This window comes from Rhodnius prolixus, unplaced genomic scaffold (assembly GCF_049639745.1).
Source record: "Rhodnius prolixus isolate KJV_2025 unplaced genomic scaffold, Rpr scaffold_15, whole genome shotgun sequence".
NCBI classification, from domain to species: domain Eukaryota; kingdom Metazoa; phylum Arthropoda; class Insecta; order Hemiptera; family Reduviidae; genus Rhodnius; species Rhodnius prolixus.
The window spans coordinates 3,607,040-3,634,017 of NW_027411605.1; the positions used below are offsets into that span (position 1 = coordinate 3,607,040).

At 31.8% G+C, this 26,978-nt stretch overlaps 1 protein-coding gene across 4 annotated transcripts in view; it reads left to right on the forward strand.

The window, feature by feature from the left end:
- Positions 1–7,481: 7,481 nt before the first annotated feature.
- Positions 7,482–26,978, forward strand: part of LOC141454934 (glutamate receptor ionotropic, kainate 2) — a 491,708-nt gene continuing 472,211 nt past the window's right edge. For 3 of the 4 annotated variants that reach the window (XM_074129638.1, XM_074129641.1, XM_074129639.1), the window contains exon 1: positions 7,484–7,935. In XM_074129638.1, the coding sequence (XP_073985739.1) occupies positions 7,845–7,935 (91 nt within the window). In that variant the 5' untranslated portion in view covers positions 7,484–7,844. Of the gene's footprint in view, positions 7,936–26,978 lie in introns of all 4 variants that reach the window. The other variant, XM_074129640.1, reaches the window with a different exon arrangement.

Consider the following 26,978-nt stretch of genomic DNA (forward strand, 5'->3'; position numbering starts at 1 on the left):
CTGGGTTTTAATGACAGTCTATTGTTCTTCTTACCATTCTCCAATCAAACCACCGAAGGATGTCCGTCTATCTTCAGCCAAGTTTGCATGCAGGAAGTTAATTGGACCTACTGGAACAAAAATTTTTTATTAATTATCGATAATTAACTAAAACTTCATCAGTTGCGATAAGGTGGTATTTTTCTTTTTTAAGAATTGGTGCGTGTGTTCAAAATTCTATGGTCGAATGTAATTTTGTTCAGTATGTATCCACTAAACGTGGCAGTAAGTTCAAATTTTTCATATTTTGATTGGTTACCATCAGAGTAGTTACAAACAACAATGTAAACGCAACGTAATGTAAACGTAAACGCAGGCAAACTGGACTACACGACTATTATTTCCTCTTCTCTCACTTGACTCCAAAAATGACTGTGACTAACAAACTACTCCTCTACAAAGTAGTCATTAGGCCGATATTGCTCTACTCCTGCTCCGCCTGGAGCCTGGACACTTGTAATAGCAACATCAAGTAACTCCAGGATAACGCAAAACAAATTTCTGAGAGACTCGCAGACAGACTCTCTCCACGACGTACTAGAATTGACTCACTCCACGGTGACTGCGTCCATTATTCCCCTAGTACACTCCTACATCCAAAATCGTCTGCTCAAACTCCTTTCCATCCTAGGCTGCCATCCTAATCCACTATGCCGCGACATAGCCTCCTACAGATCCTTCTACAACATACAGACACAGAAGACTAAAACATATCCTACTCTAACTCTCTACACTAGCTGAAGGTTTTTCCTCTCCTTTTTTCCCTGCATTCCAATCCTCCTCACCTAACTTTTCTCTTATTTACTTTGCTAAGAAGGTTGAAATGTATAATACATTTTCACTTCTTTATTTATTTTATGTATATATTTTTGTAATATATATTTATTCTACTATTCAAACAACAATTACAACGGTTAAAATCGGATAATCAGAAGTATCACTTTACGCCAGAGGTCGCCAAAGGGGACTATATATACCCCCAGGGGTCTATTGAACAAAAGTAGCGGTCGATCTGAGCCAGGGGGTCGATTGGGGGTCTTATATATAATTACTTATATATATAATTATAATTTAATAAATATTAAGATATTTTTCATAAAACTATTTGTTACACAATGTAAAATTACTTTAATAAATGTTTAAAATCATAAAGTAAATATACAAACATATTACATAATTTCTAATAGATAGTTTTATTTTAATTAACTGAAAATTACTTCTATAGAGATCGATGGAGATGGAGGGGTTCGATAAAATCGATTTTACAATATTTTTAGCCTTTTTCTAAAAAAGGTTTTTAACTCTTTTATTTAAATTTGACCTATTGATTGATTAAACACATTCAGATCTACAACTTTTGTTGTAATCCTTTTTGGGAGAGGGGGAATCAATTAAGGATACTTCTGGGAGAGCATGGGATTGCTAGCATTCCCTAGAAAATGTTATTCAAGTGCATTGTAAGGACTTATTGCCTGGCAATAATGAAGATTAAAAAACAAAATTTGAAACAAAATTGTTGACCAATTTTAGTTAGCGATAATTAGCGATTTAAAAATTATTTTAAAAATTACGAGTCTCGAGAAAATTTAATTACGGAAGTGATTAATGAAATTCACACCAGATTTGCACCATATTGAAACTCTCTAGAAGAGGTTATAAAAAATTGTATTTACTGTTACTGTAAATATGGTGGCAAAAACAACAACTCAAAAATAGGGAATACTATGAACACTTTGCTGTTACGATAAAGGGAATAGAAGAAACTCCATGTTTAAAATAAAAGTGCTTAAAATGGAAATTTGAGTGATGGCACTTGACTAGTTCATATATAAGATTTAGGTTTTTTCTGTGGTAGTAAAGGGTAACCTAGAAAGTGTAATTTATTACTACTACAAAGACATAAGTAATATTACAATAATTTTGATATGGAGGGTGCCCCCTCTACCTGAGCTCCCTCTACCTGAGCTCCCTCTACCTGTGCTTCTTCTTATCTTAGAAAAAGAAGGATAAATTGTATTCAGAAAGCTGAGACGTAAGTGGGTTAGTATAGTGAACCTCTAGCAGAAAGACACCGGAAGTATTATTGTTGTGTGTGTTTCTGTGTGTAGGAAAACCTCTTTATTTCCTTGTTCATCGTAAAACTGGTTCTGGTGTGATAGCCCAGAATAGCAGGTAAGATGAATAAGTGGGAGGAAAGCTGAGCAAAAGGGTGAGTATCTTGGGTTTGGCTGGAGCTAACTACGATGTGTGCGTGTGCATGTATATGACACTTTACTAGGAGTAAAAATAAGAAAAGTTAGGCTTTCCACTGAGAGTAATGATGGTGTCATCATTTTTTCTTCTTTTTTTTCCTGCCTCGGCTTTTCCTTTCCGTTCCACAATTCTCCTTTCTATACCGGAAAAGCCACATCGACTTTTCTTCTTCATCTTAACTGTATTGCTTGGTTCTCACATAGAGCCGTGACTATTCTACATTCGCACCCTATTTCTCCTGTTTCTTTTTCCTACTCTTTTAAGAAGCTCCTTTATTTTCCTTCGTGGTGTACGTGTGTATGTGTAAGTGGCTCAAAACAAAAAGCTTAAACAAGATAACTCTGTGTCTACTTTCACTTCTTGAATTACCTTAAGACAGTAGGAGTAACCTTGATCTATTCTTCTGTTGGGAGTATCCAGATATATATGTACGAGGCATGTCCAGAAAGTAAGTGTACTGAATTTTTGTAGGTTACAAAAAGATTTATTTGATCAAAAACATTACCTGGTTACATTAGTACACATGTAAGCTATTTTTCGACATAGTCACCATTCCTCTCAGTGCAGGTGGTGAACCGGGGTATTAATTTTTTGATGCCTTCCTCGAAGTAGTTTCCCGCCAACCCCTTCGTCCACTTCTCCACCTCCTCGTCGGTTGAAAACCTTTTTCCACCAATGTGCAGCTTCAGGGAGGTAAAGAGATAGTAATCTGAAGGTGCTAGGTCAGGGGAATGCGCGGGATCCAGGACATCCCATTTAAACGAGGCGAGCAGTTCCTTCGTGGCATTGGCCGAGTGTGGTCTAGTATTGTCGTGCAGCAGTGCAGACTCCCTTTGTCAGCATGCCTCTTCTCTTGTTCTGGAATCGCCCTCCGCAATTTTTTTTAGGGTCTCACAGTATCTTGCAGAGTTGATGGTCACCCCATTGAGGCATATATTCAATTAAAATTATGCCTTGACAGTCCCCAAAACACGGATGAAATTGTGATTTTGAACTTTTTGGCGGAGGGTGAAGCGGTGTGACGCCACTGTTGAGACTGCCTATTGGTTTCAGGTGTGTAGTGTGCAACCCAAGTTTCATCTCCAGTAACAATGGAACGGAGAAATTCATCTCCATGGAGTTTGTAGTTGTACTTCTGCATGCACTTGGCGGGAGTATTTAAATAAAGGATATCAACATATGAATATATAGGTTTCGTGACCGTAAATTATTAACTTATGGATTCAAGATTGGTGAGGAATCGGTCCAAATAAAAACAAACAACTCGTTTTTTTTGCCAACGTTTCGACAAATATATAGTCTTCTTCAGGGCTTGAAAAAAATAGATTGCCCTATCTGAGATGCTGTATCTCCTTTTCGTTGCAAAACCTACTGTCTTTTCGTTGGCAGACCAGGCGATACATATGCGGTTCCTGGGACTAAATTGCAATAGGATTGTAAGAAAACCCACGGCGAGTGACCATCAGTTGGAGAGAAGAACGTACGTATGTTGATGACTTATGGATTCAAAATTGGCGAGGAATCGGTCCAAATGAAAACAACAACTTAGGCGCCAAGGTAGCCTAGCGGTTAGAGGCTAGACCCGCAAAGCTGAGATGTATTGCGGTACTAGTCTATATTCCCAATGGTTAATATGAGAAATTTATAGTAAAGTATGTTAGTCGGTTATAGGCTAGACCCGCTAAGCTAAGATGTATTGCGGTACTAGTCTATATTCCCAATGGTTAATAAGAGAAATTTATAGTAAAGTATGTTTGCTAGTTGCCTCCGTCCTAGTCACCTAATTTGGTAGTTGGACGTTAAGCTCCGCCTGGAAAAATAGGCGATTACTTTACTTTTACTTTACTAAAAACGACAACTCGTCTTTTTGCCAACGTTTCGACAAATATATTGTCTTCTTCAGGGCCTGGATATTATACATAAATTATATACAATAAATTTTTTTTTTTAATTTTTATATTACTGATTTTTTTTTACTGGTTTTTTATATTACTGATTCTCTAAATTGTTTGTATTCTTTTGTATTTGTAATATCCAGGCCCTGAAGAAGACAATATATCCGTCGAAACGTTGGCAAAAAGACGAGTTGTTGTTTACTAAAGAACTAGTAGGGAAAGTCCTTAACTTTCTTAGTAGAGGAGGTTTCATCTACTAGAGCCAAAAAGAGGAGGGCACAATAAGCCTCTTTTGGCTGCGGTGCCGTGAGGCGTAGGTCTTACCCCGATAATCTAATCTAATCTTAGTGGGAGGCACCTTATTTTTTTAAATAATAATTTCAGGCAGTCTTAGAACGTCAACTTATATTCATAAAATGACAAAAAAAAATGGTAACATCTTTGTACAGCATAAAGTCGATGTTCAAAAGCGATTTCGCACAGATAAATGAAACAAGCAGATTGGGCCTAAAAAACTGAACTTAATAGAAAAAGTTTAATGCAACAAAAAGATTGATTTTTTTTAAAGTTATAAGTTTAAGCCTTGGGGATTGAAGAAACACGATATTTTAGAAGGGGGGGGGTTAAAAAGATGAACCCCTCTTTTTAAGGAATGATCTCTGGTGGTTACAACTTCCGTAATTGGAGGTGACGTCACCTGCAAGCCATTGATGTGTAAATTTAATTTAGTTTAAAAAAAAAATTAACTTAGTAATCTTTGAAAGTGTAGGTTAGGTGCGCAGTCGTTTGTTTATTATATCTCTGACCGATTTCAGATTTTCATGCATCATCAGAGGGTAGATTAGTAGTTGGATTTAGATTTTAATTTTTTCATCCGAATTTATATAACATTAAATTCTGTATAAGTGTGGAATATATGAGATTAAAAAAATATGCAAATATATAGGAATTTTAATTTTCTTTTTTTTTTTACAGAATTTCTTAAAATTCAACCAATTATCGTTGAATACATTTTAGTCCTGTCCAAACATGTAAACAATATACTCGTAAAATGATTTCCCCCAAATTGAATATGTTAAAATTTGGGGTTTATGTATACGATACAACAACATCTGCAACATTTACGGAAATGTGCTCATTTAAAATTTCCAACAGATGAAACTGTTGATTTTGTGGTTCACCACAACACTGTGTAGCCCAATCTACACAATGTGGAAAATAAACTTATGAATAAATGCATCTTTGGTTATTGCTAGGATGTCCATTTTCTTTACTCTCTGGTTTTCATTTTGTATTTTAACAAATTTTAGCTCATGAATAACAATTCTAGTAATGTCCTTACTTGAAATCAACTGTTTTGATTTTAAGCCCTCGCGTTCACGCTCACGCACGCAAATATCTTTTTGTAAAAAGGAAAAGATCAAGGATCCTCAAAACGTGGATTTCCGGCGGTAATTTAAATTACTAAATCGTCTGGATTGCAATACTTCCTTTTACAAGGTTTTTAAAAAAAGTAACAATATACATATATAAGTAAAGTGCTTATTTTTTAACAGATAAAACAGTCAAAATAATTTTATAGCACATTTGTTTATCATTCAAGCAGACAATGTGTCACGGATGAAGTTAGTCCTATTGTAGACTATAACAGCCACTCTTATGGTTTATGGTGGAAAGAAGATTTTTCCTAGGTTTGAGTAATAGAAGTTGTGAAATAATAGGGCGGTATTGTAAGTTTTGAGAAAAAGGGTAAAGTAATGCCTATTTATTCAGGCAACCTTTAACGTCCAACTACCGAATTAGGTGTTATGGACGGAGACGACTAGCAAACATACTTTACTGTAAATATCTCATATTAAACATTAAATAAAATTCCGCAAACCATCTTAGCTTTGCGGGTCTAGCCTCTGACCACCTAACATACTTTAATGTATATTTCTCATATAAACCATTAAAGGTATAGACTAGTACCGCAATACATCTTAGCTTTACGGGTCTAGTCTATAACCGCCTTACATTCTTTACTGTAAATTTTTCATATTAACCATTGGGAATATAGACTAGTACCGCAAACCATCTTAGCTTTGCGGGTCTAGCCTCTGACCACCTAACATACTTTAATGTATATTTCTCATATAAACCATTAAAGGTATAGACTAGTACCGCAATACATCTCAGCTTTGTGGGTCTAGCATATAACAGCCTAACATACTTTACTCGTACTATAAATTTTACATATTAACTATTAAAGGTATAGACTAGTACCGCAATACATCTCAGCTTTGCGGATCTAGCCTATAACCGCTCGGCTATCGTGGCGCCTTGTAAGATGGAAGGTTAAAAAAAAATAGCTGTTGCAAATTTTAATGCCTATTTATTTATGAGTAATCTTCCTTGAGACTATAGTTGGCTAGACCAATAAAGTGGTGTTAGATGGTTTTGAAAACCATGAAGTAGGTGTGCAGAAGGGCGAATTTGCTGCTGCCACCCAAAAAGACAACTCGATGCGGATATCGCTTAAAAACTCTTCTGTTCTCATAATCGCGTCTGTCATTCATCAAGACATAATCGTGATATAATATAAACCATAAAATGTACAACGCTGCCGTACTTGCAGCGCCACCCATTTTTAGACGTGGCCGTCTGAAACCTATGTTAATTCTTCTTGTTGCTGCTAGTTAAAAGAAACTGAATAAACAGAATTACTAGATCATAGTTGCGCAGTGATCTTTCAAGATTGTAAGAAGTACTTGAACTCGGGGACTTGCAGGGGAAGGGGGAGCGCGTGCCCAGAGTTGAACTGGGAAGATGTTTACTAGGTTCGGGTTTTCTTTTTTTTGGCAATAGAATATACTGGGTTTCTATAGACCTAGCTGATAACCCTTCACGGCAAAAAAAAAGTGGCCAGCGAGCGAAGTAGTTGAGAATGTGCACATTCCCGGAGAACACTGTTCCAGTGGACTAGTTACTCTTCCAGCGTAGTAAGTCCTACTGAAGAAGGAGATGAAGTTTTACCCCTGTATTAGTATTTCGTTGTAGAAGGGTGGAAACTGTGTTCCGTTTACAGACCAGCGGGTGGGGGAGATGAAAAAACCCACGAGAAAGAGGGGATGGAAGCCCAGGGTGGCTGGATGGGTGCGTGCGTGTGTAGAAGCCCTCGGGCCCCCCTGGAGAGGAGGAGTGCCCCCTCAATGGGCAGGCGCCAAGACGGCTCTGTATGGCCAGTCTGTGAAGCTCTACCAACGCGTGTGCTACTCTAAATTTCGTGTAAACTTTAAATAAATAAATAAATTACACAATTCTCCCCCATCAATTTTTCCCCCCCCATTTATTAATTCAAGTAATTTTTTTTTTTTAATTATTTTTTAATAAAAATTGAAATTAAAAAAAATTAAAAAACAAAAAACTGTGCGACTTTAAAGCTTAAATTTTTGTCCCCCCCAAAAAATCAGTGTAATGACGTCACTATTATTATTATTAACACAATTACTGTTAGTTTATACTATAAACACTTCTAATATGGACTTATAAAATCTAATAATTATAATTTTTTTTAATTAAAAATAAAAAACTTTTTTTAAAAAATAATTAATTTGTCAAATAAATAAATAAATAATAATAATAAAATCAAAATATCCGGTTTTTGAACCCGGGGCAATGTTTGCTAGTGATTACGTGAACGTTTCATTGCTTCTGTGTACTGTCATCAGCTTTATTGATGCTGCTCTGCCTCCAGTTATCAGGATTGGTATGTTAAAATTTAAAATTCTATTTCTCTAATCTTTGTTCTTCTTATTATTATTAATAATTTAAGTATTTCCTTTTTCTTACTTTTCTTGTTCTTTTTTTTCTCTCTTTTCTTAAAATTTTAATATTTTAAATTCATAATTTGAAATTCTCAGCTGGTTGTTTAAAACTTTTTTTCACATTTCTGGAAAAAAAATTGTATAGTTCTTAAATTTGTAAAACGAAAACAAAAAAATAGTCATGGAAATATTCTTAATTTATTACTGATTTTCTGAAGAAAAATCACGATTTTTCCAAATAAATTAAGAATTAACAGCCATTTTTGATGATAATCGCTTCAGCTGTTTTTCATGAAAATTAAAAAAAAAACTGCTCCTTCTTATTAATCAATTTCCCTCAAACTTAAATTTCCCAGCAATGGCCTGTAATGTTTCTTGATATGAAATTGAATGCAGATAGGAAAATTCTCTTTAAGTGATAATATTTCCACCCAGAGTTTGACGCTCATTAAAGAAAATGGGATTTTGGGTAAAAGAAAATTACGTATTCATTAAAGCAGCATTTCCGGTTTAACAGAATTCGATCGTAAGCTCAGTGTTTCAAAGCTTCAAATAAGTAACAAGTTTAGCGATATTCTGTTCACAAACACATCGATAGTTTCCCTTGTAGTGATAGCCCTGGAATTTTAGACAACTCTGAAATGAATAACTGATTAATCTCAATTTTTTTTTTTAGAAGTAAAAGAACTTTATAGGGAACCTATCCCTTCCTAGAACCTATCCCTAAATACTTCATTCATTTTCATGAAAAGAAACCTATGAAGGCGATTTACGAAAGATGATGAAAGATTTATAATATGGTGGGTGATACTGTACATTTCATGGTAATAGCAGTGTAGAGGGAAGCCGAACCTCTCCCAGTTCATCTCCTTAATGAACACAACTTATTTTTCCAGTAAACACACCAAGTTTAAAGAAATTAGAAAGGAGTCATATGTAAGAAATTCTATTATCTAATCTCATGGCCGTATCTAGAAATCAAGTTGCAACTTCCGGCGTTTTTTTTTTTTCGTTTTTCTCTTATCCTGTGTGTGCAAACATCACTTCCTCTTTTCGCAATTCAAATAAATAACATTTTACTTAGGGACTTAGAATTTGTACTTAAAAGAGAATTTAATTAAGATTGTTGAAATGATTTTGTGGAAAGTAGCGTTAGGTTTTTAAGAATAAAACTTTATGTTAAGCTCAACTTTAAATAAAGCTCTCTGGCGGCAGCCTAGGCAATTATTAAAACTGTCTGGTAGTCGGACAGTTGTATAAGGGTTGATCGTCAAAAAGTGCACGAAAAAGCGTAACGTTGAAAAACACCCAACTTTGACAATTTTTTTTCTCTTTTTCTATAAAAGATCAAATTCCCAAATTTTCTTTAAAATATAGGGCAAATCCTCCTTTATAACTATAATTTTTTTGCAACAACCCAGATCTAATAGATTACGTGAAAAAAGTTGCCGAAAATGAGCAAAAACAGCTTTTTCAAAAAATGTTCTTGTTTCCTTTTTTGTAAACTGCGTAGCGCCTAAACGCTTAAACAGATTTTCATGAATGAGAAGTCATTCGATTCAGAATTTTATGTAGATGTGCCTTTTGGGGGTCTCGTCGCTGGTAGAGAGAAGTTAGCCCCCTTTATGTAAGGCCCCCCTCCAAAATTATTATTACTAATACTACTCTGTAATAAATCTTGGCCTGATTTTCATAAAATTTGGTAGGATGATAGGGTTATGCCTTCCCTACGTAACATTAAAGCGGTGAACAGCTCTTTACACTTGTCAAGAGAAAGTATAGCAATCGTTTCAAATTATCGTCACGTGTACCGATTTTCATGAATGAAGTGTCATTCGAATCGAAATTTTTGAATAGATTTGATTTTTAAAAGTCTCGACGCTTTGCCTCATTAGGAGGGTAGTTTGCCCCACCCAAATAAGGCCTTTTCTAAAAAATATTATTACCAATATTTCTATAACCCTAAGTCCGATTTTGATAATAGGAAACTTATAAATCGTTTTGATAAATCGCACTTCCGATCGACAGATATAATTGAATATTTCCAACTCCGTAAATTTCCTTAATGTCATACTAAGTACGAGATACTATGTACTATAACAGAGATAGATCCGCATATTTGGCGTTATAAAAGGTTATAATTAGTACATCTAATTGGTAGTTGAATGTTAAGCCCCGCCAGAAAAAAGGTAGGCAAAAATGCTTTACTTATCTCATTATTAACCAATTTTTCATCTGTCAAAGGAAAAAAACTAAGTGAAAAATCTAACAAATATGAGCTTTGTTATGCTTTATCTACTCAGCTGACATTAAACTCTGAACTCATCCCCTCTTCACCCTTCTTTCCCCCTTTAGACCCTATCCCTTAATAGCACCCTATTTTCACACGCTGGTGAGACATATCTCGTTTTTAGTAAAAATCTTTTTTTTCTTGAAAACCATTGAATAGCCATCGTTACGATATTTTGCTTCTACAGATTCATTTTTCTTTTAAAGCTAAATAATTAAATTTAAAATGCAAGACATCCTGGGAAGAAAAACTCTTTAACATTAACGAAAAGAAAAAATAATAAAAATTAAAATAATGATTTTTCTTTAAAAAAAAAATAATAATAATAACAATGAGAAGAGGAAAACGAAGAGAAAATAATAATATACCTCTTTGTATCCAGATTTAAGCCCGGCTCCGTTACCTTTTCCCCCATTTTCTTTGATTAAAGAAAATAAAATACTCACACAAAGAAAATGAAAATGGATGCTGTTAAAGATTGCCTCTTTTAATGATGTTTATTGCCTCTTGATGTTTATTTGTTTATAGACAATATTTCACTATTCTTTCCGCCAATTTCGTCTGACACTTCTGAAGTCTATTAAGTTGTCTGCAAGAAACTCCTAAATCCAGGGCTAATTCTGGCTTATAAAAATCGAACGACTACAATTAAGTTAAAGTAAAGTAAATTAATGCCAGTTTTTCCAGGCCGACTTTACACATCCTACTACCAAATTAGGTGTCGTAGTCGGAGGCGACTAACAAATATACTTTACTATAAATTTGTTATAATTAACCATTGTGAATATAGACTAGTACCGCAATACATCTTAGCTTTGCGGGTCTAGCCTATAACCGCCTAACATACTTTACTGTAAATTTTTCATATTAACCATTGGGAATATAGACTAGTACCGCAATACATCTTAGTTTTGCGGGTCAGCCTATAACCGCCTAACATACTTTACTGTAAATTTTTCATATTAACCATTGGGAATATAGACTAGTACTGCAATACATCTTAGCTTTGCGGGTCTAGCCTATAACCGCCTAACATACTTTACTGTAAATTTTTCATATTAACCATTGGGAATATAGACTAGTACCGCAATACATCTTAGCTTTGCGGGTCTAGCCTATAACCGCCTAACATACTTTACTGTAAATATATCATAATAACCATTGGGAATATAGAATAGTACCGCAATACATCTTAGCTTTGCGGGTCTAGCCTATAACCGCCTAACATACTTTACTGTAAATTTTTCATATTAACCATTGGGAATATAGACTAGTACCGCAATACATCTTAGTTTTGCGGGTCAGCCTATAACCGCCTAACATACTTTACTGTAAATTTTTCATATTAACCATTGGGAATATAGACTAGTACTGCAATACATCTTAGCTTTGCGGGTCTAGCCTATAACCGCCTAACATACTTTACTGTAAATTTTTCATATTAACCATTGGGAATATAGACTAGTACCGCAATACATCTTAGCTTTGCGGGTCTAGCCTATAACCGCCTAACATACTTTACTGTAAATATATCATAATAACCATTGGGAATATAGAATAGTACCGCAATACATCTTAGCTTTGCGGGTATAGTCTATAACCACTCGGCTAACGTGGCGCCTACGTTTTTAACTATCTTATTTATCACTATATGTACATTCGGTATGCCAATATTATGTTTTAACCGTAAATTGTGATAATCGATTTTAAATGGACTCCTATTAATCAGCTAACTGAATAATTGAAGCATTTCGTTTGCTAGAACGGAAGTAAATATTCTTGCAATCTTTCCTGCCAAGTTAAGTTGAAAGAGTAGCCCCTAACGGACTAGGTGCACGACGAAATAAACACAGTTGATACTCCTACCCATCATGACTCAATCCTATCCTGCTTCGCTGATGAAACACTGATCCGGTTGTCGCAAAAAGAGTCTTACCAGAAACGCGGCTCTTGAAATATGCTTTCATTAATGGAAAATAACAATTAATGAAAGGGAAGGGATTAGCGAATACTCCAACGCTGAGATTAAAAAGGCACTATAAAAGCCCAGTACAAAACAAAAGACTCATTTACTTGACAATTATTCCACCGATCTAAACTTATGGATGGGGTTCAAGCATTCCCAATTCCTGTCGCTTCCAGTCATACCAATCCAAAATCCTCCCTTAGAATCGCAGAACACGTACCCTTTATGTCTCCAACCTTTTCCCATCCATATTGACTTTAATATCCCTTTCATTTTCGATTCGATTGCGACTAGAAACAAAAAAATTCCACTCCAGCCTTCTCACTACCGCCAATCCTCCTAGTATATCCCCATGATCATCACACAACTCTTCCTAAGAACCCTCGTTATCACTTGAAGGCCCCCTGAGTAAAGTCTACATATTGTAGTTGTTTCTTCCTTTTTTTTTGTCAACAACATCCTTAAATGTGCGTTTTTGTAACAATAGTTGCTATTTTAGTTCAACAATTAAATTAACTATAACAAATTCTATTAAAGCAAGAATTTATAAATTAATTGAAAATAAGCAACAACAATAAAACAATTATGCTATCTAGCATTGTTTGTTCATAATTTAAATGTTTTTTTAATAAATCTAATTGAAACTAATTTAATTAAAAATAATTTTTAAAAGCCTAATTTATTTATTGTTATTGCTTTTTTGTTTTTGTTTAATGATAAATACAATCGAATTATTTATTGATTGTAACGTAAAGTGCCCTGAAACTGACCAGGTCAAAAGGTCAAAAGTTTAACAAAAATAAATAAAAAAATTATAGTTGAAATTGGCTACTAATCCTTCTTCCCCATTGGCTTAATAAATCATTCTCGTAAAACAATGAACAATGATTGGTTAATATTTTACTAGAAAATAACAGCTCTTTTTGGAATATTTATTACGCGCAGACTTCTAATCAAATCGCCTCAAAAATAACGCCTCCTTCACCCTCCACAAGTTACAAGATGAAGATAGTAACTGTACTAGTTACTGAAGATAAATGCAAGCCGCTTTAAAATACGATAAATTTTAATACCCGAACTGATGTAGAGAAGCATGCGTTTACTTTATCGCTGCTTCAGCAAAGTAATGCTGTTAAGAACTACTAAGTAATTGTTGAAATATATGAGCATACATTACTTAACTTATGGAAACAGTAGAAGTTAACAATAATGGAGAGGTTTTATAGTCAAGGAGGTAAATCTTTGTTTAAATTTCTCAAGAGGAAATATTACGAGGAAGTACGTAATAATTTTTTTTGTGATAAATTCATTTTTTTAACCGGAAATGCCTACTTTTTTTTTAGAATCTCTTAGTTTCGTCACTAAGGATTTGGTCTAAATCCATTAACCGTAAATGTATATAGATACATAGATAGGAAGCGTATATCTAGATAAAACTGAAGCAACTTTTTAAGGTTCGCTTTATGGAAAAGATAATAACAAACGGAAATCACTGTTACTTGAATCGATTCCTGTAAGCAAATACCATGAATTGCCCCGGCTACAGAACAGAGTTCAAAAATTCGAACAGATTTTTTTTTTGTTTTTTAAGTGCAATTTGTAACCTTTGACTTCCTTATTTTAAGAAAATCTACTTTAAAAACTGACTACTGGTCCATCTAAAAAGAGTTTTCAATGAATTAAACAACAACTTGATAAACTAACACTGTTGAGTGCTCCTAAACACGTTTTCTTGCAAAAATAAACGTAATTTCTCATACGAAGATAAAAAAGGAATCCTGGAAAATGATATACCGTTTTGAAAGCCCATTAGACAAGGAAACTTTTACAGAAAAGTGCCCAGCATCCAGGTCTGATAATGATCACATAAGAGTCGAATGAGTTTTCTTCAAAAATTTTCGATTACTTTTATTTTTCCCAGTATCCAGGAGGAAGATTGAGGCTGTTTGGAGAATAATTTATGCTTCAAAATGGTATCAATTTTTAGAAAATTTATCTGTCTTTCTAACCGTGTCATCAGAATTGAGTTCAAGTCATCAGAATTCTGAGTAATAACATTTTATTGCAAAAAAGTAATTACTTTAGAAAAAAAAAATTAAAGCGACCTTACTCAAGAACAGTGGAAAATATGAAGTTGGTGAATACGTCAATGAACTCCACTTTAGATGTACTAAACACACAGTAGGCCTATGGACAATACTTACTGGTTCACCCTGTGTAGATTACATACATAGGAAGTGTATATTTAGATATTACAAAAACAATTTTTAAGATTTGCTATTATGGAAAAAGATAATAACAAAGAAAAATCACTGTTATTCAAAATGATACCAGTAAGAAAATTCCATGAAGGGCCCCGGCTACAGAACAAAAGTTCCAAAATTCGAACAGTTTTTGTTTTTTTATATCGAAATTTTCTGAAAATCGATAATTATTTTCGAACTACACGTTCAAAACATATGTCTAGACCAAAATTATATTTGGTTTGAATCTTGTTTACAAGGAGAGTGAGTATTGATTTCAGCCAAGGGTTCTTGGTAGGAGATACGTGTGTGTGTCGTCACGGTTTCTTCAAAGGTATCATCACTATATTATGGAAACGTGCGTAAAATATTGAAGTTAGACTTCCTTTTTTTATCCTTCTCCACCTCCTTCTTTCTCTTTTTAACAAAACATTCTAGTTTCAAGATTTTTTTTTTTTTTAGTATTTTATAAAAATTTAAAAAGTATTGATCAAATTTGATCGATCAAATTTTTCAGACGCGCCCTGCTCCAAAAATTTTATTTTTAATAATAACCAAAATGCCACATATTTCATGAAACACAACAATTACTTCAATACAACTAACCAAATAATTTAAATAAAGATAATTAAAAATATTTTAATTTATACTAATTAATTCCATCAATGATTGTTTTTTCGTAATTATTTACATTTATTCATTTAATTATTATTCTATTTTTGAAACATGATAAAGATGATTTCAATTAATTACCGCAGCTTCAAACATTAAAATAACAATTAGTGTTATATGTAATAGGAATAACAGTTAATCAAAGTTAGTTGTTAACCATAACCGTTTAAAATTTTAATTAAACAGGAAAATTTGTAATTAAAACAAAAAATTTTCTTTTTTATTATTAAAGGGAAAACTCATTAACAAAAAAATGACAGTTTGAAAAGTCAAGTATAAAGGTTGATTATAGGTACACAAATCAGGAAGTACGAAACAGTTCAATAATACATAATTAATATCATTTGAGTAATTTAACTGTATTAAAAATTAATATATTTCAGCATTTATTAAATAACACAGACCCTCATTAGTGCACCTTTTAACGTTTAATCAACCTTTATACTTGACTTTTCAAACTCTAAGTTTATGTAAAACATAAACTTCTGATTTAAATTAAACCCCAAAATATAACCTCTGATTTCTCTTTAACTATTATACATAAAACAATGCCATTTATACCAGTTATAGAGAATACTATACTCTACAATGCGCTGAAGATTTCATTGAATTCTGATCAGTACGAAAAGAGATACAGAGGATTGAAATTTGAACGTTTTACAAAACCTCCAAAATTAACCCTCCGTAGAAGATACTATTCTCTACAATTCGCCTAAGAATTCATTGAATTCTGATCAATACGAAAAAAGATAGAAAGGTTTGAAATTTGAACGTGTTACAAAACCTCAAAAATTTAACCATCGATTACTCATTAACTATTATACTTAAAACAATACCATTTATACCATTTATAGAGAATACTATACTCTACAAATCGCTGAAGATTTCATTGAATTCTGATCAGTACGAAAAAAGATAGAAAGGTTTGAAATTTGAACGTGTTACAAAACCTCCAAAATTTAACCTCCGATTTCTCATTAACTATTAAACTCAAAAAAATACCATTTATACCGGTTATAGAGAATACTATTCTCTACAATTCGCTGAAGATTTCATTGAATTCTGATCAGTACGAAAAGAGATATATAGGTTTGAAATTTGAACGTTTTACAAAACCTCCAAAATTTAACCTCCGATTTCTCATTAACCATTATACATAAAACAATGCCATTTATACCAGTTATAGAGGATACTATTCTCTACAATTCGCTGAAGATTTCATTGAATTCTGATCAATACGAAAAGAGGTATGGAGGTTCAAAATTTGATTGTATTACAAAACCTCCAAAATCTAACCTCCGATTTCATATTAACTATTATACATAAAACCATGCCATTTATACCAGTTATAGAGAATACAATTCTCTACAATTCGCTGAAGATTTCATTGAATTCTGATCAGTACGAAAAGAGATACAGAGGATTGAAATTTGAACGTTTTACAAAACCTCCAAAATTAACCCTCCGTAGAGGATACTATTCTCTACAATTCGCCTAAGAATTCATTGAATTCTGATCAATACGAAAAAAGATAGAAAGGTTTGAAATTTGAACGTGTTACAAAACCTCAAAAATTTAACCACCGATTACTCATTAACTATTATACTTAAAACAATACCATTTATACCACTTATAGAGAATACTATTCTCTACAAATCGCTGAAGATTTCATTGAATTATGATCAGTACGAAAAAAGATAGAAAGGTTTGAAATTTGAACGTGTTATAAAACCTCCAAAATTTAACCTCCGATTTCTCATTAACTATTACACTCAAAAAAATACCATTTATACCAGTTATAGAGAATACTATTCTCTACAATTCGCTGAAGAATTCATTGAATTCTGATCAATACGAAAAGAGATATGGAGGTTCAAAATTTGATTGTATTACAGAACCTACAAAATCTAACCTCCGATTCTACATTAACTATTATAAATAAAACAATGCCAATTATACCAGTTATAGAGAATACTATTCTCTACAATTCGCTGAAGATTTCATTGAATTCTGATCAGTACGAAAAGAGATATATAGGTTTGAAATTTGAACGTTTTACAAAACCTCCAAAATTTAACCTCCGATTTCGCATTAACTATTATACATAAAACAATGCCATTTATACCAGTTATAGAGGATACTATTCTCTACAATTCGCTGAAGATTTCATTGAATTCTGATCAATACAAACAGAGATACAGAGGATTGAAATTTGAACGTTTTACAAAACCCCCAAAATTAACCCTCCGATTTCTCATTAACTATTATACTTAAAACAATGTCATTTATACCACTTATAGAGAATACTATTCTCTACTATTCGCTGAAGATTTCATTGAATTCTGATCAATACAAACAGAGATAAAGATGATTGAAATATGAATGTTTTACAAAACCTACAAAATCTAACCTCCGATTCCACATTAACTATTATATATAAAACAATGCCAATTATACCAGTTATAAAGAATACTATTCTCTACAATTCGCTGAAGATTTCATTGAATTCTGATCAGTACGAAAAGAGATATATAGGTTTGAAATTTGAACGTTTTACAAAACCTCCAAAATTTAACCTCCGATTTCGCATTAACTATTATACATAAAACAATGCCATTTATACCAGTTATAGAGGATACTATTCTCTACAATTCGCTGAAGATTTCATTGAATTCTGATCAATACAAACAGAGGTACAGAGGATTGAAATTTGAACGTTTTACAAAACCCCCAAAATTAACCCTCCGATTTCACATTAACTATTATACTTAAAACAGTGTCATTTATACCACTTATAGAGAATACTATTCTCTACGATTCGCTGAAGATTTCATTGAATTCTGATCAATACAAACAGAGATACAGATGATTGAAATTTGAATGTTTTACAAAACCTACAAAATCTAACCTCCGATTCCACATTAACTATTATATATAAAACAATGCCAATTATACCAGTTATAGAGAATACTATTCTCTACAATTCGCTGAAGATTTCATTGAATTCTGATCAGTACGAAAAGAGATATATAGGTTTGAAATTTGAACGTTTTACAAAACCTCCAAAATTTAACCTCCGATTTCGCATTAACTATTATACATAAAACAATGCCATTTATACCAGTTATAGAGGATAGTATTCTCTACAATTCGCTGAAGATTTCATTGAATTCTGATCAATACAAACAGAGATACAGAGGATTGAAATTTGAACGTTTTACAAAACCCCCAAAATTAACCCTCCGATTTCTCATTAACTATTATACTTAAAACAATGTCATTTATACCACTTATAGAGAATACTATTCTCTACGATTCGCTGAAGATTTCATTGAATTCTGATCAATACAAACAGAGATACAGATGATTGAAATTTGAATGTTTTACAAAACCTCCAAAATTAACCCTCTGATTTCAAATTAACTATTATACATAATACAATGCCATTTATACCAGTTATAGAGAATCCTTATTCACTACAATTCGCTGAAGATTTCATTGAATTCTGATCAGTACGAAAAGAGATATATAGGTTTGAAATTTGAACGTTTTTACAAAACCTCCAAAATTTAACCTCCGATTTCTCATTAACTATTATACATAAAACAATACCATTTATACCATTTATAGAGGATACTATTCTCTACAATTCGCCTAAGAAGTCATTGAATTCTGATCAATACGAAAAAAGATAGAAAGGTTTGAAATTTGAACGTGTTACAAAACCTCCAAAATTTAACCTCCGATTTCTCATTATCTATTAAACATAAAACAATGCTATTTATACCAGTTATAGAAAATACTATTCTCTACAATTCGCGGAAGATTTCATTGAATTCTGATCAATTCAAACAGACATATAGAGGTGTGAATTTTGATCGGGTTACAAAACCTCCAAAATTTAACCTCCGATTTCTCATTAATTATTACACCTAAAACAATGCCACTTTTTCCAGTTATAGAGAATACTATTCTCTACAATTCGGTGAAGAATTCATTGAATTCAGATCAATACGAAAAGAGATATAATAGTTTGAAATTTGATCTTGTTACAATACCTCCAAAATTTAACCTCCGATTACTCATAACCTATTGTATTTAAAACAATGCTATTTATACCAGTTATAGAGAATACTATTCTCTACAATTCGCTGAAGAAATTATTGATTTTTGATCAATACCAAAAGAGAAATGGAGGTTCAAAATTTGATTGTATTACAAAAAACCTACAAAATCTAACCTCCGATTTCACATTAACTATTATACATAAAACAATGCCATTTATACCAGTTATAGAGGATTCTATTCTCTATAATTCGCTGAAGATTTCATCGAATTCTGATCAATTCAAACAGAGATATAGAGGATTGAACTTTGATTGGGTTTCAAAACCTCCAAAATTTAACCTCTGATCTCCCTTTAACTATTAAACCTAAAACAATACCATTTATACAAGTTATAGAGAATATTATTCACTACAATTCGCTGAAGATTTCATTGAATTCTGATCAGTACGAAAAGAGATATATAATTTTGAAATTTGAACGTGTTACAAAACCTCCAAAATTTAACCTCCGATTTCTCATTAACTATTACATTCAAAAAAATACCATTTATACCAGTTATAGAGAATTCTATTCTCTACAATTCGCTGAAGAATTTATTGATTTCTGATCAATACGAAAAGAGATATGGAAGTTCAAAATTTGTACGATTGACAAAACCTACAAAATCTAACCTCCGATTTCACATTAACTATTATACATAAAACAATGCCATTTATACCAGTTCTAGAGAATGCTATTCTCTACAATTCGCCAAAGAATTCATTGAATTCTGATCAATACGAAAAAAGATTGAAAGGTTTGAAATTTGAACGTGTTACAAAACCTCAAAAATTTAACCTCCGATTTCTCTTTAACTATTATACATAAAGCAATACCATTTATTCCATGTATAGAGGATACTATTCTCTGCAATTCGTTGAAGATTTCATTGAATTCTGATCAATACGAAAAGAGATATAGAGGATAGAAATTTGTACGTTTTACAAAACCTCCAAAATTTAACCTCCGATTTCGCATTAACTATTATACATAAAACAATGCCATTTATACCAGTTATAGAGGATACTATTCTCTACAATTCGCTGAAGATTTCATTGAATTCTGATCAATACAAACAGAGATACAGAGGATTGAAATTTGAACGTTTTACAAAACCCCCAAAATTAACCCTCCGATTTCTCATTAACTATTATACTTAAAACAATGTCATTTATACCACTTATAGAGAATACTATTCTCTACTATTCGCTGAAGATTTCATTGAATTCTGATCAATACAAACAGAGATAAAGATGATTGAAATATGAATGTTTTACAAAACCTACAAAATCTAACCTCCGATTCCACATTAACTATTATATATAAAACAATGCCAATTATACCAGTTATAAAGAATACTATTCTCTACAATTCGCTGAAGATTTCATTGAATTCTGATCAGTACGAAAAGAGATATATAGGTTTGAAATTTGAACGTTTTACAAAACCTCCAAAATTTAACCTCCGATTTCGCATTAACTATTATACATAAAACAATGCCATTTATACCAGTTATAGAGGATACTATTCTCTACAATTCGCTGAAGATTTCATTGAATTCTGATCAATACAAACAGAGGTACAGAGGATTGAAATTTGAACGTTTTACAAAACCCCCAAAATTAACCCTCCGATTTCACATTAACTATTATACTTAAAACAGTGTCATTTATACCACTTATAGAGAATACTATTCTCTACGATTCGCTGAAGATTTCATTGAATTCTGATCAATACAAACAGAGATACAGATGATTGAAATTTGAATGTTTTACAAAACCTACAAAATCTAACCTCCGATTCCACATTAACTATTATATATAAAACAATGCCAATTATACCAGTTATAGAGAATACTATTCTCTACAATTCGCTGAAGATTTCATTGAATTCTGATCAGTACGAAAAGAGATATATAGGTTTGAAATTTGAACGTTTTACAAAACCTCCAAAATTTAACCTCCGATTTCGCATTAACTATTATACATAAAACAATGCCATTTATACCAGTTATAGAGGATAGTATTCTCTACAATTCGCTGAAGATTTCATTGAATTCTGATCAATACAAACAGAGATACAGAGGATTGAAATTTGAACGTTTTACAAAACCCCCAAAATTAACCCTCCGATTTCTCATTAACTATTATACTTAAAACAATGTCATTTATACCACTTATAGAGAATACTATTCTCTACGATTCGCTGAAGATTTCATTGAATTCTGATCAATACAAACAGAGATACAGATGATTGAAATTTGAATGTTTTACAAAACCTCCAAAATTAACCCTCTGATTTCAAATTAACTATTATACATAATACAATGCCATTTATACCAGTTATAGAGAATCCTTATTCACTACAATTCGCTGAAGATTTCATTGAATTCTGATCAGTACGAAAAGAGATATATAGGTTTGAAATTTGAACGTTTTTACAAAACCTCCAAAATTTAACCTCCGATTTCTCATTAACTATTATACATAAAACAATACCATTTATACCATTTATAGAGGATACTATTCTCTACAATTCGCCTAAGAAGTCATTGAATTCTGATCAATACGAAAAAAGATAGAAAGGTTTGAAATTTGAACGTGTTACAAAACCTCCAAAATTTAACCTCCGATTTCTCATTATCTATTAAACATAAAACAATGCTATTTATACCAGTTATAGAAAATACTATTCTCTACAATTCGCGGAAGATTTCATTGAATTCTGATCAATTCAAACAGACATATAGAGGTGTGAATTTTGATCGGGTTACAAAACCTCCAAAATTTAACCTCCGATTTCTCATTAATTATTACACCTAAAACAATGCCACTTTTTCCAGTTATAGAGAATACTATTCTCTACAATTCGGTGAAGAATTCATTGAATTCAGATCAATACGAAAAGAGATATAATAGTTTGAAATTTGATCTTGTTACAATACCTCCAAAATTTAACCTCCGATTACTCATAACCTATTGTATTTAAAACAATGCTATTTATACCAGTTATAGAGAATACTATTCTCTACAATTCGCTGAAGAAATTATTGATTTTTGATCAATACCAAAAGAGAAATGGAGGTTCAAAATTTGATTGTATTACAAAAAACCTACAAAATCTAACCTCCGATTTCACATTAACTATTATACATAAAACAATGCCATTTATACCAGTTATAGAGGATTCTATTCTCTATAATTCGCTGAAGATTTCATCGAATTCTGATCAATTCAAACAGAGATATAGAGGATTGAACTTTGATAGGGTTTCAAAACCTCCAAAATTTAACCTCTGATCTCCCTTTAACTATTAAACCTAAAACAATACCATTTATACAAGTTATAGAGGATACTATTCTCTACAATTCGCAGAAGATTTCATTGAATTCTGATCAATTCAAACAGAGATATAGAGGTTTGAAGTTTGATCGGGTTACAAAACCTCCAAAATTTTACCTCCTATTGCTCTTTAACTATTAAACTTAAAACAATGCCATTTATTCCATTTATAGAGAATACTATTCTCTACAATTCGCTGAAGATTCCATTGAATTCTGATCAATACAAACAGAGATATGAAAGTTTGAAATTTGATCTTGTTACAATACCACCAAAATTTAACCTCCGATTTCTCACAACCTTTTGTATTTAAAACAATGCTATTTATACCAGTTATAGAGAATACTATTCTCTACAATTCGCTTTAGATTTCATTGATTTCTGATCAATACAAACAGAGATATAGAGGTTCAAAATTTGATCGTGTTACAAAATTTCCAAATTTTAACCTCCGATTTCTCTTTAACTATTAAACTTAAAACAATGCCATTTATACCAGTTATAGAGAATATTATTCACTACAATTCGCTGAAGATTTCATTGAATTCTGATCAGTACGAAAAGAGATATATAATTTTGAAATTTGAACGTGTTACAAAACCTCCAAAATTTAACCTCCGATTTCTCATTAACTATTACATTCAAAAAAATACCATTTATACCAGTTATAGAGAATTCTATTCTCTACAATTCGCTGAAGAATTTATTGATTTCTGATCAATACGAAAAGAGATATGGAAGTTCAAAATTTGTACGATTGACAAAACCTACAAAATCTAACCTCCGATTTCACATTAACTATTATACATAAAACAATGCCATTTATACCAGTTCTAGAGAATGCTATTCTCTACAATTCGCCAAAGAATTCATTGAATTCTGATCAATACGAAAAAAGATTGAAAGGTTTGAAATTTGAACGTGTTACAAAACCTCAAAAATTTAACCTCCGATTTCTCTTTAACTATTATACATAAAGCAATACCATTTATTCCATGTATAGAGGATACTATTCTCTGCAATTCGTTGAAGATTTCATTGAATTCTGATCAATACGAAAAGAGATATAGAGGATAGAAATTTGTACGTATTATAAAACCTCCAAAATTTAACCTCCGATTTCTCATTAACTATTATACTTAAAACAATATCATTTATACCACTTATAGAAAATACTATTCTCTACAATTCGCTGAAGATTTCATTGAATTCTGATCAATTCAAACAAAGATATAGAGGTTTGAATTTGATCGGGTTACAATCCCTCCAAAATTTAACCTCCGATTTCTCTTTAACTATTAAACATAAAACAGTATCATTTATACCAGTTATAGAGGATACTATTCTCTACAATATGCTGAAGATTTCATTGATTTCTGATCAATATAAACAGAGATATAGAGGTTCAAAATTTGATCGTGTTACAAAACTTCCAAATTTTAATCTCTGATTTCACTTTAACTATTAAACTTAAAACAATGCCATTTATTCCATTTATAGAGAATACTATTCTCTACAATTCGCTTTAGATTTCATTGATTTCTGATCAATATAAACAGAGATATAGAGGTTCAAATTTTGATCGTGTTACAAAACATCCAAATTTTAACCTCCGATTTCTCTTTAACTATTAAACTTAAAACAATGCCATTTATACCAGTTATAGAGAATATTATTCACTACAATTCGCTGAAGATTTCATTGAATTCTGATCAGTACGAAAAGAGATATATAGTTTTGAAATTTGAACGTGTTACAAAACCTCCAAAATTTAACCTCCGATTACTCATTAACAATTACATTCAAAAAAATACCATTTATACCAGTTATAGAGAATTCCATTCTCTACAATTCGCTGAAGAATTTATTGATTTCTGATCAATACGAAAAGAGATATGGAAGTTCAAAATTTGATTGTATTACAAAACCTACAAAATCTAACCTCCGATTTCACATTAACTATTATACATAAAACAATGCCATTTATACCAGTTATAGAGAATACTATTCTCTACAATTCGCTGAAGATTTCATTGAATTCTGATCAGTACGAAAAGAGATATATAGGTTTGAAATTTGAACGTTTTACAAAACCTCCAAAATTAAACCTCAGATTTCTCATCAACTATTATACTTAAAACAATGCCATTTATACCAGTTATAGAGGATACTATTCTCTACAATTCGCTGAAGATTTCATTGAATTCTGATCTATAAGAAAAGAGATATAGAGGATAGAAATTTGAACGTGTTACAAAACCTCCAAAATTTAACCTCCGATTACTCATTAACAATTACATTCAAAAAAATATCATTTATACCAGTTATAGAGAATTCTATTCTCTACAATTCGCTGAAGAATTTATTGATTTCTGATCAATACGAAAAGAGATATGGAAGTTCAAAATTTGATTGTATTACAAAACCTACAAAATCTAACCTCCGATTTCACATTAACTATTATACATAAAACAATGCCATTTATACCAGTTATAGAGAATACTATTCTCTACAATTCGCTGAAGATTTCATTGAATTCTGATCAGTACGAAAAGAGATATATAGGTTTGAAATTTGAACGTTTTACAAAACCTCCAAAATTAAACCTCAGATTTCTCATCAACTATTATACTTAAAACAATGCCATTTATACCAGTTATAGAGGATACTATTCTCTGCAATTCGCTGAAGATTTCATTGAATTCTGATCAATAAGAAAAGAGATATAGAGGATAGAAATTTGTACGATTGACAAAACTTCCAAAATTTATCTTCCGATTTCTCATTAACTATTATGCATAAAACAATGACATTTATACCAGTTCTAGAGAATGCTATTCTCTACAATTCGCCAAAGGAATTCATTGAATTCTGATCAATACGAAAAAAGATAGAAAGGTTTGGATTTTGAACGTGTTACAAAACCTCAAAAATTTAACCTCTGATTTCTCATAACCTATAATATTTAAAACAATGCCATTTATACCATGTATAGAGGATACTATTCTCTACAATTCGTTGTAGATTTCATTGAATCCTGACCAATACAAACAGAGATACAGAGGATTGAAATTTGAACGTTTTACAAAACCTCCAAAATTACCCCTCCGATTTCTCATTAACTATTGTACTCAAAACAATGTCATGTAAACCAGTTATAAAGGATACTATTCTCTACAATTCGCTGAAGAATTTATTGATTTTTGATCAATACGAAAAGAGAAATGGAGGTTCAAAATTTGATTGTATTACAAAAAACCTACAAAATCTAACCTCCGATTTCACATTAACTATTATACATAAAACAATGCCATTTATACCAGTTATAGAGGATTCTATTCTCTATAATTCGCTGAAGATTTCATCGAATTCTGATCAATTCAAACAGAGATATAGAGGATTGAACTTTGATTGGGTTTCAAAACCTCCAAAATTGAACCTCTGATCTCCCTTTAACTATTAAACCTAAAACAATACCATTTATACCAGTTATAGAGGATACTATTCTCTACAATTCGCTGAAGATTTCATTGAATTCATTGAATTGATCAGAAATCAATGAAATCTAAAGCGAATTGAGGTTCAAAATTTGATCGTGTTACAAAATTTCCAAATTTTAACCTCCGATTTCTCTTTAACTATTAAACTTAAAACAATGTCATTTATACCAGTTATAGAGAATATTATTCACTACAATTCGCTGAAGATTTCATTGAATTCTGATCAGTACGAAAAGAGATATATAGTTTTGAAATTTGTACGATTGACAAAACCTACAAAATCTAACCTCCGATTTCACATTAACTATTATACATAAAACAATGCCATTTATACCAGTTCTAGAGAATGCTATTCTCTACAATTCGCCAAAGAATTCATTGAATTCTGATCAATACGAAAAAAGATTGAAAGGTTTGAAATTTGAACGTGTTACAAAACCTCAAAAATTTAACCTCCGATTTCTCTTTAACTATTATACATAAAACAATACCATTTATTCCATGTATAGAGGATACTATTCTCTGCAATTCGTTGAAGATTTCATTGAATTCTGATCAATACGAAAAGAGATATAGAGGATAGAAATTTGTACGTATTATAAAACCTCCAAAATTTAACCTCCGATTTCTCATTAACTATTATACTTAAAACAATATCATTTATACCACTTATAGAAAGTACTATTCTCTGCAATTCGTTGAAGATTTCATTGAATTCTGATCAATACGAAAAGAGATATAGAGGATAGAAATTTGTACGTATTATAAAACCTCCAAAATTTAACCTCCGATTTCTCATTAACTATTATACTTAAAACAATATCATTTATACCACTTATAGAAAGTACTATTCTCTACAATATGCTG